Source organism: Dunckerocampus dactyliophorus, chromosome 1 (genome assembly GCF_027744805.1).
Source record: "Dunckerocampus dactyliophorus isolate RoL2022-P2 chromosome 1, RoL_Ddac_1.1, whole genome shotgun sequence".
Classification (NCBI taxonomy): domain Eukaryota; kingdom Metazoa; phylum Chordata; class Actinopteri; order Syngnathiformes; family Syngnathidae; genus Dunckerocampus; species Dunckerocampus dactyliophorus.
In genome coordinates, this window is record NC_072819.1 from 5,419,089 (window position 1) to 5,435,000 (window position 15,912).

Genomic DNA, 15,912 nt, shown 5'->3' on the forward strand with positions numbered 1-15,912 from the left:
AATGCCATCTCCTCCCATATTGGATTACCATGTGTGATAATATATATATATATATATATATATATATTTTTAATTACACTTAAATGTAATATAAATTTTATTTTATTTAAAATATAACCTTAACTTTGACATTTTCTAAATTAAATGTAATTGAATATTTAATATACATTTTAAGAATAAATAATTTTTTTTAATTCAAACAGCACAAGTAAAAGTAAATTTTTTTTTAACAACATCAAATAATCTAATGTCATGTTTTAAAAATTCAATTCAAATGTAATTTCAATATATACAGATCATTTTAAAATGATATACATTTAGAATACATTCCTAAAAATGCCCCAAAAAGTGGCAAGTGGAAGTCTAGAGTGAAGAGTCGTGGTGCGACACAGGATGTTGTATGAATCCAGGGGGGACTTTAATGGGCACAGCATGATGTCACAACAAAAACAAGAAGCTCGAATGGGATTTTCAAGCTCATCCACTGGAGAACTGTTTTTCTATATACACATTTACACACACCAATTCATTTACTCCTCCATGCAACAAAATGTTCTCCCCCCGCACATCCTCTCCAAATATTTCATTTTCATTTTCTCATCCACGTTTATTTAAATATACTTGGGGAAGAGTTACAAAATAAAGCAATCAAACCAAAAAGGCGGCTGTGGGTTTTGACGTCATGGGGGCAGAATAAAACCTCGCTGCTCAGCAGAACTGAAAGACAAACGCAAGATTGCATCTAATTTTACAGATTTGATCAGTTGAAAAAAATATATATATATTTTTATACAGGTGTTTTCATTCCTAGTGACAAACTTATGTCCCATTTCTTTTGATATAGTTAGATTAAATGTATTTTAAAAAATGTAATTCGAGTAATTTTGTTACTACTAATCTTCTAACCTACTCTACAGTTTGCCGTTTAAAACCAACGAAAACAATGTTTGGTCTCTGCTGCCATCAAGTGGTGAGAGCTGGTAAGTGACGTCACAGAGTTTGTTTTCTTTTTAATGGGGAAAAAAAAAAAGAAATGGGAACTGCTTTTTTGTTTCGAAAATAATTTATTTATTTTAAAAGTAAAAAAAAAAAAAAGAAAAAAACGTGTTTGGAACCATTTTTTTCCTCATCCAACACTACAAATAATTCTACATTGTTTTCCAGTATAACCATGTCGGTTTATCTATTTTGTTTATTATTGAAATTATTAATGATAAACGATTAATTTAATATCATGAAGTTGACACTTATTCCAAATATAAGACAAAAACTGAACTACCTTGTTTTGGGTTGGGTTTTTTGTTTTTTTGATGGGGGTTAAAAAAAAAAAAAAAAAAAAAAAAAAAACATAAAATTAGCAACACAAATATAATTTGATATTGGCATTTTTACAAAAGGGTTAGAATGACAATTTATTATTATTAGTAGTAGTATTATTATTATCATCATTATTATTATCATTATTATTGTTATAAAGACACCACGAAAGTCCACCACAGTAAGAGTAAACCAACTAAACGTGCACAAAAGGTCTTACCTTCCATCGATTGCCGCAGTCGTTACACAACACGAAGGTGGTCATTGGCTCGTCTGCGCTGCGAGTTTGCACCTTGAAAAGAAAAACACGTAGTTGAAGATGGGAACACACCATGCGGCCACTGCTGACAGCCTATATTATTAAAAGTGTGTGTGTATGGACACCTGTGTGTACGTGCAGCTCTTGCCGTGACACTTATTGCACACAAACATGTCCGTCTCCGTCCCGCCCACTCTGGACAGCTGATGCTCACGAATGGACTCTTTGGTCAAAGCTTCTCTGATTTGCTTCAGCTCAGCACTCGCCATCTCCTACACGCATGCACACGCACACACACACACACACACACACACACACACACACACACACACGCACACACGCACACACGCACACACAGGTGATGTCTCAGAAAAGTGGGCGTGTCCGAGCTGCAGGGGCGGGGCAAAGGCACCTCCGAGGTCATGCAGGCGATGCGCTGAGCAGAGATGTTCCCGCACAGGACGTTCCGCCGCAGGTCCGGGTTCTTCTGGTCCTTCAGGTTGGAGATGCGACTCCGTAAACGCGCTTTGTACTTCACGTCTGTCGACTTGAACTCCTCAAAAACCTGTGAGCACCGCCAGACGTCAAGGACATTTTGGTTGAGCAATACTACTACTGTTTGTATCCCTATACTCCATATCCTATTTTCCCCATGCTAAAGATGCTAAGCTAACATTGGCTTGTGGTTTTTATAGGCTTTATAGGTTAAGAATGGGGAAAAACAAAAAGGATATGTTCCTCAATCTGCGCCGCGAGATCCCCACAGTCTACTCCGATGGTCTTGTAGTCGTCTGGAACAAAAAGTGAGTCCATTTTCATTTGAAGACTAAGTTAATACGTAGAATTCTTGATCATTCCTATGACGGTTTTTCATTTTTACCGTCCGTCTGGAGCGCCGCCACCAGTAGCTCTCGACATTTACTCCTAACACTGTCGGTGGTGACGGGGATGGGCGGAAAGGACGTGACCGGAGTGGGCGGGGCAGGAGGGGACTCTGCCCTAGTCTTACTGCAGAGAAAAAAAAAGGCTTCACTGCATATCTTAAAAAAACATTTTAAGGCTAATGTTATTAAACATGGCTTAGATTAGTTTATTATTATGAATAACAATTGTATTATTATTTCATTTAATTTAATCCCCCTTTGCAAGGTGTACAGTGCCCACACCTTTGACCTTCGGGACCGATTTGGTCCCAGTTGACAATTTTAATATACTGTAATCCTGACGTATTATAATGCTTTACTCATGAATACATTAAAAATCTAAGCCTTGTAGACTTGTGGGACTTCGTAGCTTTGTTTAAAATAAATAAATAAAGGTTTCGCTGAAAATCGTTTTTCTTCAGCAAATATGCTAACCTAGCAGGATGTTGCTGTTAAAATGAGAGCGTAACGTTAGCATCTTAGCATTACATAGCTAATGTTGGAGTCCTCCTGCCCTGCTCCTTTATGTTACAGGTGTCAAACTCAAGGAGCAGGGGTGACCTGCCGTATCATTTTATGTGGCCCGCCAAAGCCTGGAAATAATGCACGTTTACAATTGTTTTAACATTTAAAAATTTCCCCCAAACATTTATATTTATTTTTTTATTTATTTTTGTAATATTAATAATTTAATATTTTTATACATCTAATTTTTTTTACTTGTTTAAATATTTATATCATATTAAGCAAAAATGATTACAAATTTAATATTTTTAGCATCAGGAACTTCACTTAGTGTAAAAACAAACATACGTGTAAAAAACAAAAAAAAAAATACTACAAATGAATAAAAATTAAAATGACTTAAAAATTGCAAAAAATAAATGTAAACAAATTTTAAATGACTTGCATGTAAAAAATAATACAAATAAAGGTTAAAAATGACTTAAGTGGGTCACAATTTAAATGACCATTTCAAAATGTTGGTCCCAGATTAAGACCAAAATTGAAATAGTTTTTTAAACACCAAAAAGACAATCTTTCTTGCTAAATGTATTGTTAATTTTGACAGAATATTTATTTTTGTTGTCAAATACTGTAATATTAGACCGTAAGCAGGCAATCAGACGTGACAGTCCACGCGACACACCTCTTCTCACTGCTGCACGAGTCCTTGGAGGTGGACGACGTCCTCACCGGAGAGCCGTCCTTTTTCTTCTCTTTTTCCTCGGCTTTCCCCTCAGAGCCATCTGACACACATATTCCAAAAGTGTTTAAGTACAGAGGTAGAGATGTCAAAAGATAAAAGTGGTACAGGGTTTCGTCCAAAATTTTGCCCTGTACTGTATCGTTCCACGAAATCGAGTGCCCGAACAAAGCACCCCACGTGTTGCTGACCACTGTATTTTTTTTTAATTGCGTGCGACTGCTAAATAACCAGCCATGGGGCCAAACAAAGTTGCGAGTGCCAGCAATTTGATGACGAAGGTGAGAATCATTCAATTCCATCTCGCCAGGACATACGGTCAGTATGCATCAACAATAAATTCTCATCCATTCCTCATTTATTTTTATATTATACATAGATAAAATACATGAAATAAAACAAATACAACAGAAACATAAAATTATACAAATAAATATAAATTATAAAATTATTGATTGTATATTTTAATAATCATTTCTGCACGTAAAACTAATTCTCTATAAAACTAAATGTTTTGTTCATATTTTTCAAATTAATTTGGATTTACACTATTTGATTTCTTTTGTATGACGGACAGTGCATATTAACTCATTCAATCCCGGCCATTTTTCAAAATTCAACCCCTTCAGTAGCGGCCATTTTAGACCATTTTGACTGATCTTTCAAGGCACACAGAATATTGTGTTCTATGGCTGCTATATAAACATGGAACCTACCAAAAGAAAGATTAGATTCTCGCCTATCAGCAGTAGAACATAGATAAGTTTCAGGAAAATATCAGTTTCAAACAGAAAAAGGGAGAAAAACTGTTTTTTGTGAAAAGATACATTTCAAGTACAACTTTCACTTTGACTCAAATGTTTTGCTTTTGTGACAGCTCAAATATCTGAACAACTGTACCAACATAAACAACACAAAAAAAGGTTGTTTTACATCAAAATATTTTATTTACAAATAGCACACTATGAACTATTTGCAGTTTTCACATTTGGAACAAACATGCTTTAAAATTTCCCTACACCGTGTAGCCTTCTGCACGCTACACTCCTCCATGCTCTCTCACTTCCTCCCCTTGCTGTCGAGTGTGTTTTTTTTTTTTTTACATGCAAAAGATCCACGCCGAGCTCTTATGAAATGAACTTCTGCCTTGTGGCCGCTTTTATGGCTGAAAACTGCTCTACCAGTGACATCTTTTTGCGTGCACTTGCATCATCACCTCTTTTTGCCTCTCATGCAAAAAAAAAAAAAAAAAAACACATGAAAAGACGTGTAAATACATCTTTGGGATCAGGCGTTGGGGTTCATAAAAACCAATAAAACGCCTTTGGTATTGAACGAGTTAATGGACATGCAACCAAGACAGATGTAAATATTCCAGATTATAGCACAACTGATAGTTTCCATCTGTAGTCCCCATGGCCTTGGTTTTTGTACGTTTTGATTTTTGGAACAAATTAATGACAAAAAAAGAGTTTCCGCTGTACAGTAGACCCTCTGAAGTCGCCCCAGACGGCAAACAATTCAGAATTGGACCTAAATATTGGAGAAAAAATGCCTCGAGACGCATTGTATGATGTCAGCATGCCTCACGAGTGCCTGTACACTTAATAAAATGTTTAAAATGGCCACAGTTTGAGCCTGTAACAGACTATTTCTATTTACACTTGTTCCGACGGGGAAAAAGTTGTCAAATAGTTAGTCAACCAGAAGAGACTTCAGAGGTTCTGCACACACAAAGACGTACCTATTAATTTCTTCCAGGACTTGATGAGCCCTTTGGCAAGATTCTGAACTTCCTGGTCTGGACTTTGTTTCCTTACGGCATTCACAGACATCCCCACACGAGTGGACTGCAAAGACACAAATGACATTTAACTTTTACTCCATGTATACATTGTTATCTGTCTTTTCCTCAAATGGACTTTCTTCAGGCTTCTAATTGGCTTAAATGCTGTTATTATTACTGTGAAAAGTACTGGTGCCACCTGTTGGCGTGGCAAGCACTTCGCAGCCTGTAGATGTGTTTTATGTTGACAGTGCAAATTATCTGAATTTTTGCACTTTGAAAAACGGTCGTTTACGTAATGAAACCTAGTGAAATGCCTTGTTGAAAACCAGAGAAGGGCAAAGGTGGCGCAAGTGTCAAACCTGCAGAGTCTCCAGAGACATGGTCATGTTTTTCAACTCCCGCAGCAGGTCCAACGCTCCGTCCTGCAAAAAAAAAAAAAAAAAAAAAAAGTGTAAAAAAAGATCAATAAAATAAATAAATGAAGGAATAAATAAATATAGCAATAAACATGACTTAAGTGTTAAAAAAAGACGACTAATAATAATAATAATAATAATAATAATAATAAGCATTGTAAAAAAAAATTTAACTTAAGTGCGAGAAAAAAATAACACTTAAATGTAAAAAAAAAATTAAACAAAATGACTTAAATATAAAAAATGTAATAAAAATTAAAATAACTAAAAATGTAAATGACTTAAAAAAAAGTGAAACAGATAACATGAAAATGCCTTAACTATAAAAAAAATACAAAAATTTAATTAAAATAACAAGTGTAAAAAATGAAAAATGACTTCAAAGTGTAAAAAAAAAAAAAGACAAATAAGTGCATTTAAGTGTTTATGTAGATGTACATATGCTAAAGTAGGTATGCTAACAAGTTCTATATATAAAAAAAAAAATGGCCTGCAGTTCAGCTTTGTGTTATAGGTGACAAAGCGTGTTGTTACTTTTTCTCCATTGCTTGATTTTCCATTTTTGCTGCTGTTTTTCAATTTTAGAAATATTTTAACTGTCTGCAAAATTCTTTTCATTCCCATATTTTGACTTTAGTTTCATAATATCACAACTTTTCCCCCAACCTATTTTTCCAGGTTTTTTTTACAAATATTGCAAAAATTGTGAAAAAAAATTCCCCTCATAGTATTCCATTATGCTCATAAATGTCTTTGTTGTAATGTTACAATTTAATATTGTGACTTTATTCTAATATGTCTACTTTATTCTCAAAAAATGACTGCTCTCTTTTCCATTTTTCTTGGAATTTTTGTTAATTTTCTTGTTTAATTATATCTTTTAAATCTGTCACAGGGCACAGTTTGGACACCCCTGGTCAAGTATTGAAATATTTCAGGACTGGATCAAAGCAATATTTACAGATATCAGTCAGAAAATAATTTTTGGATGTGGAGATTTCAATATCAATCTTCTGAATTCAAATAAGCAAAACCAGAATAGATGACTTTATGGATACAAGGCACAGTTTAAGTCTATATCCTAAAATCACCAGACCAGGTAGGATTACAGATCATTGTGCAACATTAATTGATAATGTAGTCACCAATGATTTTAATAACGATACAACTAGTGGGCTGCTAATTAATGACATACGTGATCATCTTCCTGTGTTTACAGTATACAACGAAAACTATAAAAAGAAAAACAGGGAAGATGGAGACCTTCGAAAGATCACATACAGAGGAAAGTATTAGCAACTTTAAGAAAGATCTAGAAAAACAAGGATGGGAGTGCGTGTACAGTGAGAATGACATAGATGAGACATATGAAAACTTTAACACGGATATGAAGTACTACTACTACTACTACTACGATAAACGCTGTCCACTGAGATAAGTATCTAATAAGCAAAAGAAGAGGAATCAGCCGTGGTTGACGTAACAAAAAAGGAAATCATTGATATTGTTAATAAATGTAAGGCAAAAACATCAACTGGCCGTACCAAATAGGAATGGAAACGTTGTGGAAAATGGAAAAGTTATTAAGATCGCAGAACCGCTGACAAACATCAGTAATTTATCATTCCAGACTGGTAAATTCCCTAACAAAATGAAAATAGATAAAGTAGTTCCAGTCTTTAAAAATAGAGGTAAACATCAATTCACAAACTATCGACGAGTTTCCTAACTACCCCAATTTTCAAAAATCATTGAAAAGCTATTCAACAACAGGTTGGACACATTTATTCGAAAATACAAAGGAAATTACCAATGCTATGGACAGTAGAAAGTGCGCAGCTGCAGTATTTATGGATTTGACAAAAGCCTTTGATACAATTAATCACAATATCCTAATTACAAAATTAGAAAGGAGGCTCTATGTGAAGCTAGGACAATATACAGTACATCTGTGAGCTTGAACGTATCGTGCGGTGTACCCCAGGGGTCAATACTGGGACCAAAACTATTCCAACTTATAGATAAACGACTTCTGCAAAGTCACAAAGGACTTGAAACTGGTATTATTTGCAGACGATACAACCTCATTCTGCTCTGGAGATAGCACACAGGAACTAGTTTAAAAAAAAAAAAATCACAGAGGAATTAACTATACTAAAAAGATGGTTCGATAATAGACTATCCCTAAATGCAAGTAAAACTAAAATAATGCTATTTGGTAAGTGTAAATATGCAAATACAAATGGACGGCGTTAAGACATTGACAGCTTAAATGAAAATAAATGAAATAAAAAATAAAATAATAAATTTAAAAAATTAACTGGAAACCTCACATTAAAAATATATAACAAAGCGGCAAAAAATACCTCAATAATGAATAAAGCTAAATTTATTCTAGACCAAAAATCACTCCATACTCTCTACTGCTCTTTGATATTACCATATCTAACTTATTGTGTGGCAATGCACTCACTAACCGTGCTCCAAAAAAAGGTCAGCTAGGATAATCCATAATGTCGCTTGAAAGGGAACATCCAAACCCTTTATTCCTAAAATCACAATTCTTAAAATTTGCTTATCTGATAAAACTTTCAGACAGCTAAAACTATGCATAAAGCGAACAATAACACCCAAAAACGACCTACTAACTCTTCATTTCTGTACTCACTCATGATCAAAGTGTGTCTCTGTTAATTATTTAATCAGCTATTATCAATTTATTACCATCATTAAGTCCGTTGTATACTGAACAAGTGGATTAAATAAGCTTTGTTTCTTTCTACTCCTTTTTGGACATGTGGAACTGTGAAATGTGTCATGTGATGTGCAGTGTAATTTGTGTGCACGTTCAAGATGAATTAAATTAGTAAATGAACTTTCTTCGGTTGCTTCTTTTTGTGTTTTTTAAGGTCACAAACAAGACTGAGCCACCTATGGGAAGAGGAGCCCAGAGCAGCACCCGCTGCTCGTCGAGAAGAGCAGCAAGTGACCAATAATACCAGAAAAACCTGCTTAAATTTGTCACAAAGAGCATCTAGACGGGTCTAAATGCTCACCAACTATAGCAAGAAAGTGGCTAAGTTGGCAACACCGATCCCTCCTGCTACGTTGTCTTATTCTCTCTCATAGCAGGTGCGTTGTGTGTTTATGAGCAAGAGCGAACTGGTAGTCCCGAATCTATTTGTCCATTTCTTCATTATTGCGATAAAAATGACATTGGTGCTGTGATTTAACTGAAATGTGACATCCCCCTCCTCACAAAATGGCCATTGTTCCATGGTCCATCGTTGTTTGTGTTTCTGACAAATACATTCCCGCTGTATGAATTTTCTGAATTAAATTTTAAATAGCAATTTAAGTTTACTGTGTCCTAACTCAGTTGACAGCATAAAACACCTACAGAAACATTTTAATACGTTTTTAGTTAATTCCTTGACGGTCTCTTGTTGAGGTTATTTTTTTATTTAAATCACATAAAACAAAATACAGAAATGTATTTATTTTAAAAATTGTTTGTGTCTCTAAATATATATGTAATTATTTAAAAGAGCTATTCGTAGTTAGTGCGCTGTTAAAAGTGGTTGCAGGTGCGAGTCATTTAAGTGACAATTGTTTGGACCAATCACAGCTCAGATTTTGTTGTCTTTGTGACGGAGATTTTGCTGATTCCAGCTTTTATTTTTTGAGAGTGATGGGATATCAAAGAGGGACACCAACTCATTCACTCACCGTGTTCTTCTTGTGGACCATCTTGTCCAGTTTTTTGGCGATACGCTCGACTTCCTGGTTCTTGGCCATGTCAAGTACACTCTCACAGGCGTCTCATCTGCGGCAGCTCCATAGAGGACCAGCGTCCACCGCGGCGTGTCCTCTTATGGGATGCCGACAGCCTCGCACGCTGTCCAGCTGCGGCTTCACCCTTGTCTGTGCCGGGTGCTGCTCGCCCGAGGCATGCTGGGACTTGTAGTCAACGTCCGGGTTCCGGTTTTAGCGCGAGTTGTCGGTGAGGAGCATTTACTTTTTTTAAACTTCTGTTTGTAAGAAAACGTATAAAATGCTATAGTTATTATTATTATTACTAACACTAGCATTACTTTATATTCGCTTCTGGGAGGCCCCGGGGTAGACCCAGTTCACGCTGGTAGGTTTTATCCACTGATCTGTATTATATATCTGGATAGCTCATTGGTCAATGACTTGTGAGCCCACGGCCGCCATATTGCCACTCGCAAGAAACACTTCTCGGACAATGGCTTATGTGAGAACTTGTGAGTTGGTAAGTCTGTTGTTAGTTTGCTACCCACTCACACTAAATGCAAGGTTAGTCTTCAGACTAACCTCGCACAACAGGTGTGCTTGAGCTTAGTCATAAAGGACTCATGATCATTTTTAAAAATTCTGTCGATATCATACCATACCTGAGTCATAACGGCTTTACATAGAGGGTCGTGGGGGATATGTAAACAAACAACTGCGACTAGAATACTAAATCATTTGCGGTTGCTTGCAAATATTTAAAAGATACGTTTTTTTTGTTTTTTTTTACCCGAATTTCAAATGAACCCCCATATGGAGCCAATGTTTATATATTATTACATATTATATTACATATTACTCCTGTGTTTTTTGTTAAAATATATGTTTATATCAGAAAAGAGGTTATTTCTATTTAATAACACAAACAAAAAATCATCAAAATGTTAAATGATTTTAAAATTTGTCCAAAGTCACTCTTTTACGATTCATATTTTGTTCAGACGAGAGCATAGTGAATTGTATGAAAGTAAGAAAAAAAAGTAAAGGATCATGTCCATGGATTTTAGTGGAAAAAAGGGATGGGATATGCAGTTAAAATTAAAATCTCTTTCTAGAGGAGTAAAACTACGCATTGCTATAGGGGAGTGCTGAACCAGGGTGCAGAGTAGAATTTTGTCCCAAAGGCAATGAGAATTGGAAGGGGGAAAAGTACATTTAATATAGCCAAAAGATAGAGAATAACGTATCAACTCGTTTTTAAGGGACGAAGGTTGCGTTACTTGAAGGAATGGGAGAATCTCCCCGCTTTTTAATTTAAAATATAGATGTTCTGCGAGTCTCTTCATCTGCTTTGTACACTATGTACGCTGTGCGAATGTAGTCAAGATGTGAGTGGTAAGATGGCGTCTCTGTGGCTTCAGCGGCTTGCACTGCGGCGTGCGACGTATGAGCTATCCAGATATATTATACAGATCAGTGGGTTTATCTCACACAAGCTAGCCTGGGAACGCCCCCGGGGTGGAAATGTAAGAGCTGGGCGGGGACCGGGAATTCTGGACTTCTCTACTTGGACTGCTGCAATCGCGATCCGGACCCGGATAAGCGGAAGAAAATGGATGTATGTATATCTGCATATGCCAACTAAAAGGGAGAAACGTATATCTTGTTTGGTATCTTTATTGCAGAGAATGCGGCAACATTCTTGGCACAACGAACAGCAGTCATCTAATGCTTAACACATTAGTGCTATCTAGGGGCATTGAAGTGTAATAACATGTCAAATAGACTGCGTCCAGTGGTTCCCCAACTTTGCACAGTCGTGTAGCCCTTCAGACATCTGACTGCAAGTTATGCACCCACTACTCCTGCACACTTAAAAAACATAAATCACACAATCAAACCCCCCCCCCACGCTACACCCCACCCCCAAGGAACGTATCCCGGCATGCCCCCGAGTTTAGGTTCTTAGTCAGATGCTTCTTCCGCTTTCTCGGAAACCACTTGGTCACGTTGGCTGTTTCAACCAATGATATACCCTCCCCCGGCAAGTTATTGTTATTGTTTTAATTTGAATTATTTAAAAAATAAAAATTGTTAAACACAAAACCTGATCATATTCCAAATTGGGCTGTGAAATCTCAACTGGGTTTTTCTTATCCGTAAACATTCTACCTGCCGGAACAGTCGGCTTTCGGTGAGTTGATTGGCTGTCATAAGCAGTGGGCGGGACTTTGTCGTACATTCTGGGTGGTGATTGGTTTACTTGGTCGAAGGGAGGAACACATTGAATGTGTCTTGACGGATACAGTCACCAAGAACAGTCAACAGAAAAAGGAACAAGATTCACGGATCAAACCAAGCTGCCTCTTACTTATAAACGGTAACTTGCTGAATTTGCTGGAATAAGCCATTCGTAAATTTGCGGTACTACTATAGTGCGTCGTGCTAGGTGTTTATAGCTTGATTTGTTGGAACAGTTGATTCTATCTGTGAATTTGGCTCTTTTCTTCAGAACCACAGCACGGGTGTCCAAACCTTTTCCACCAACACAGAACACTTTAATACATTTTGTACATTAAATATGCTAAAAGCAGTCCAGTGAAGGCATGTGCTAAGCTATCATAGCTTTTGTGTTATAGGTGGCAAAACAAATTCTTATTAGTGTAATATCTAATATTATATCTCATTGTATTTTTATGCGGGGCAAACGTGACACCCCTGATTTAGGGAGTTCCCTGTAACAATCTCACCATTGTTCACTTCTTCAGGAGATGACGCAGTGGGCCCAGCTTCAGGTGCTGCAGGATCCCAAGTACCTGGAGCAAGTAGACCAGCTGTACGACGACTCCTTCCCCATGGAAGTAAGACAGCGCCTGAGCGAGTGGATTGAGAGCATCGACTGGTGAGATAACGCCAACCTAATTACAATACCTTGCAACAACGCCCAGACGCTCCAAACACAGAAATGATCCAAAACCACAAACACCATAAAACACATGAAAGCTAAAATGCTGAAAGCAGATAAAGCATTAAAACAAATACAAAAAGAAAAATGCTGCAAATGCCCAAAACACACCCATGCTAAGCCCCAAAACACCTGTATGAGAGAAATGCTGCAAGTTTTAATACCTCGTATATCGCGGTTAATTGGTTCCAGACCCGATCGTGATAAGTAAATTGCCACAAAGTAAGATTCCTTATTTACAAATAGAATATTGCCGTAGTTATGGCATGGGAAACTTGTTTATGACCTTCTGAATACGTTTGTTAACATTATTAGAGCCCTCTACACTTGAATTAACACCCACATAGTCACCTTTACTTTAGAATTACCCAATGTAGTATGTCTAATCACAGAATATAAACCATGGTATAAATAAGACGTGCTGTTGCAATATACCTGTATGTCTTCCGGACGTGTGGACAGGAAGTGACGTCAGAGGTTCAGATTTGAGTTTTACCTGAATTACGGCCACAACAGTAGCTTGTGTTATTATTATGATTATTATTATGATTGTCATGTTATCATGAATATTATTATTATTATTGTGCCTGAGAATTTTAACCTGCAATAAAAGCCGTTTTTTCTGGTGATTAAGTCTGGTGCTTGTCTCACTGAACAATTACAGACACCCAGTGACCAATGTAGAATGCTACTTTCACAATTTTAATGCGGCTGTTTAATTCTTTGTATTTGTATTTTAAGTTAATTTAGCTGTATTTTGATTAATATGCCATATTCAACCACAAAACTGCATAATTCTTTAATTAATATATGTTTGAAAAATTGTGATAGAGCAAAATTCGAACCGCGATGTGGCAAGGGACACCAACTCCGGCATCCCAGCATGCCTTGCGGCACTCGTTGCGTAAGAAGTTGCTCAAGTTACATTTAAAAAAAAACATGGTTGTTGTTTATTATTCCCCATAGTAATAGGAGTTGCCCTATGTGCGTTTACTTACCTATTGCATGTTGTGCTGTCATTTTTGTAATTGCGTTGTGATTGTAAGTAAGTGTTCTGTCTCGTGACCGCCCCTGTGTATTAAAGAGCCTCTTCCTTTAATATAAAATGCCCTGCAAGATGAGACAAAAGATGCATTATCTGAAGCAAATAAATACAAATTTTTGCACCAATTAAAACATTTAATACTGTAAAAGTGACATAGAAAAAAAACTGGAGCACATTGGGGAAATCAGTGCGCTAGACAGAATAGGTAACTTGTCACCTCCTGACCCATGCTAGTGGATTTACCTGTGTCTTGGAATCCTCAGGGATTCTGTGTCAGATGATGAATCGTTGGCCACCATTCGCTTTCATGACCTCCTGGCTCAGATGGACGACCAACGCAGCCACTTTGACTTGCTGCAGCAACATAACTTGCGCAAGATCAAGGGGAAGCTTCAGGTCAGAAGGAGCTGGGTATTCTACTCCACGTGGAATGTGCCATTTTTACCTGGTTGTCTATGTGACTGTCTTTCCAGGAAACATTCCAGGAAGACCCGGTCCACATGGCCAGGATCATCTCAAAAAAGCTGAAGGATGAGCGCCGAATCCTTGCCAGTGCAAAGAGTGCAATAGTAGAAGTACAATGGATTCAAACACAGCTAAACTTGTGTTGGTCTTATAAATCCACTAAAACGATATCATTCTGCAGGAAGGTGAGGCCACCATGTCAGCCATGCTGGTGGAGAAACGCAACTTGGACAGAAAAGTGAAGATCATGAGGGACCAAGCTCAGGTGACGCTTTCAAGTCCGTGTGCTTCCGCTTAGGGTTTGACTTTGTTGACATGTCCAATGTGTTTCTCAGATGGCGAATCAAGACATGAAAAATCTGGAAGAGAGGTGGAGGACCGGGGGTGAGTCCTGCCTCCGTGGCTAAGACATGAAAATTATACATGAAGGAAGTGAGTAAAAGGTTGTGTTTGTGTAGAGAAGGAACTTAAAAACGTGACGCCAAAGGAGGTGGAGACGGAGAAGATGAATATCGGTAGGATGTGCTCGGAGCTGAACGCCATGCGACAGGTTGGTTCACAACACGACAATGGCGCCTCACCGTGAATGGAAAACGTACAGTTCAGAAGTTTACCTGCGCTCATTATGGGAAAAATGTCAGTGTCAACTAATTTTGGGCTCTTAATGGCCAATTTGAACCGATTCTTTGTCTTGGGTGGAAGAAGGCAATGATAGGTGTCTTCATTTTAAATTAAGGTAATTTTTTCCAGAAAGATGGTCCTTCGGTCATTCTACAGTGGTTTGTCACTGGCGCGCTTTTTATTTTGCAGGCCTAACTTAGTATGTTAAAGACCAAAAAAGGCATGATGTAACAGGGGAAAGTTGAAATGATAATATTAATAATAGTGATACTACTAATAATAGTAATAATCATAATAATACAGTAATAATACGCTTTGTCACCCATAACACAAAGCTGAGATGCGGGCTGTTTTTTTTATTGAAAATATACAGTGGAACCTTAGATTTTGTTATTAATCTGTTCCAAAAGGTCAGACGAAAACCAAATCATACAAAAACCGAATAAAGTTTTCCGATAAGAAATCACGAAAATCCAAATACAGTCGTGCCTCGCCACAGTGGCAAACAATGTTTTTCCTAAATTAAGCATTTTCAAGCATAAAAAGGACTAATGAAGTAAAATGCAAATATGAGGCATTCAGAAGACGCATTGAAAGATGTTGTGATGGTATGTAGTACTCTGCACTGATCACGAGGTGTCGGTAATGCAATTGTAATGTTGGGTGAGACACACACGCACCAGACTTGATCTGCGGAACAACAGGCTTTTATTGCAGGTTTGATTGATCTCACAACAGGCACAATAATACCCTAACACATGCCACTTTTGCAGCCACGCCAAGCTAAAACTCATCTCTGAACCTCTGACAGCATTTCCTGTCCACTCCACTGGGACACATTTACAGCAACACGCACGAGCACGAGTCTTAATGTCTTATTTTCTGCTATTATGTCTACTATATTGGATAGTACGAGTGTAAAGGTGACTGTAGGGGTGTTATTTCATGTCTAAATATATATAGTAGACGCCCTTACAACGTAAATAATCCGTTCCGAGAACCTTTATGCTATAGGGATTTTATGTTATACAAAGCGTAAAATACATGTAAATAGCCTAATCTGTTCCAAGATCTTCCCAAACTCACCCCTTTGGCACTTCAAAATATTCAAAGTCCACCAAATATAGAAAACAATATCAATAATAAAGA

General features: G+C 37.1%; 2 protein-coding genes across 4 annotated transcripts in view; one reads left to right on the top strand and one right to left on the bottom strand.

Moving 5' to 3' along the window:
• Positions 1-410: 410 nt before the first annotated feature.
• On the bottom strand, positions 411-9,825 carry tcea2 (transcription elongation factor A (SII), 2). The gene is made up of 10 exons (XM_054783743.1): positions 9,641-9,825; positions 5,855-5,917; positions 5,451-5,556; positions 3,650-3,749; positions 2,457-2,584; positions 2,310-2,367; positions 1,989-2,142; positions 1,702-1,848; positions 1,538-1,609; positions 411-717 (listed from the first exon to the last, which is right to left on the bottom strand). Exons 1-10 carry the CDS (start codon positions 9,707-9,709, stop codon positions 709-711), a joined length of 906 nt encoding a protein of 301 aa, XP_054639718.1. The 5' UTR covers positions 9,710-9,825; the 3' UTR covers positions 411-708.
• Positions 9,826-10,130: 305 nt separating this feature from the next.
• Positions 10,131-15,912, top strand: part of LOC129186356 (signal transducer and activator of transcription 1-alpha/beta-like) — a 21,582-nt gene continuing 15,800 nt past the window's right edge. Inside the window, exons 1-7 of one of the 3 annotated variants that reach the window (XM_054784558.1) lie at positions 10,131-10,187; positions 12,436-12,569; positions 13,941-14,073; positions 14,151-14,252; positions 14,324-14,407; positions 14,478-14,526; positions 14,601-14,692. In XM_054784558.1, the coding sequence (XP_054640533.1) occupies positions 10,161-10,187; positions 12,436-12,569; positions 13,941-14,073; positions 14,151-14,252; positions 14,324-14,407; positions 14,478-14,526; positions 14,601-14,692 (621 nt within the window). In that variant the 5' untranslated portion in view covers positions 10,131-10,160. Of the gene's footprint in view, positions 10,188-11,155; positions 11,286-11,929; positions 12,048-12,435; positions 12,570-13,940; positions 14,074-14,150; positions 14,253-14,323; positions 14,408-14,477; positions 14,527-14,600; positions 14,693-15,912 lie in introns of those variants that run through there. The other 2 variants (XM_054784567.1, XM_054784576.1) reach the window with 2 other exon arrangements.

Bases quoted from the DNA above. Each gene is read 5' to 3' on its own strand.
- tcea2 (XM_054783743.1), bottom strand. From the start codon at position 9,709: ATGGCCAAGAACCAGGAAGTCGAGCGTATCGCCAAAAAACTGGACAAG. The intron at 2,143-2,309 runs TATCCTTTTTGT...GCGGTGCTCACA, and splicing joins GCGGCGCAGATTGAGGAACA to GGTTTTTGAGGAGTTCAAGT. The intron at 1,610-1,701 runs GTGTCCATACAC...TTTCTTTTCAAG, and splicing joins AGAGCTGCACGTACACACAG to GTGCAAACTCGCAGCGCAGA.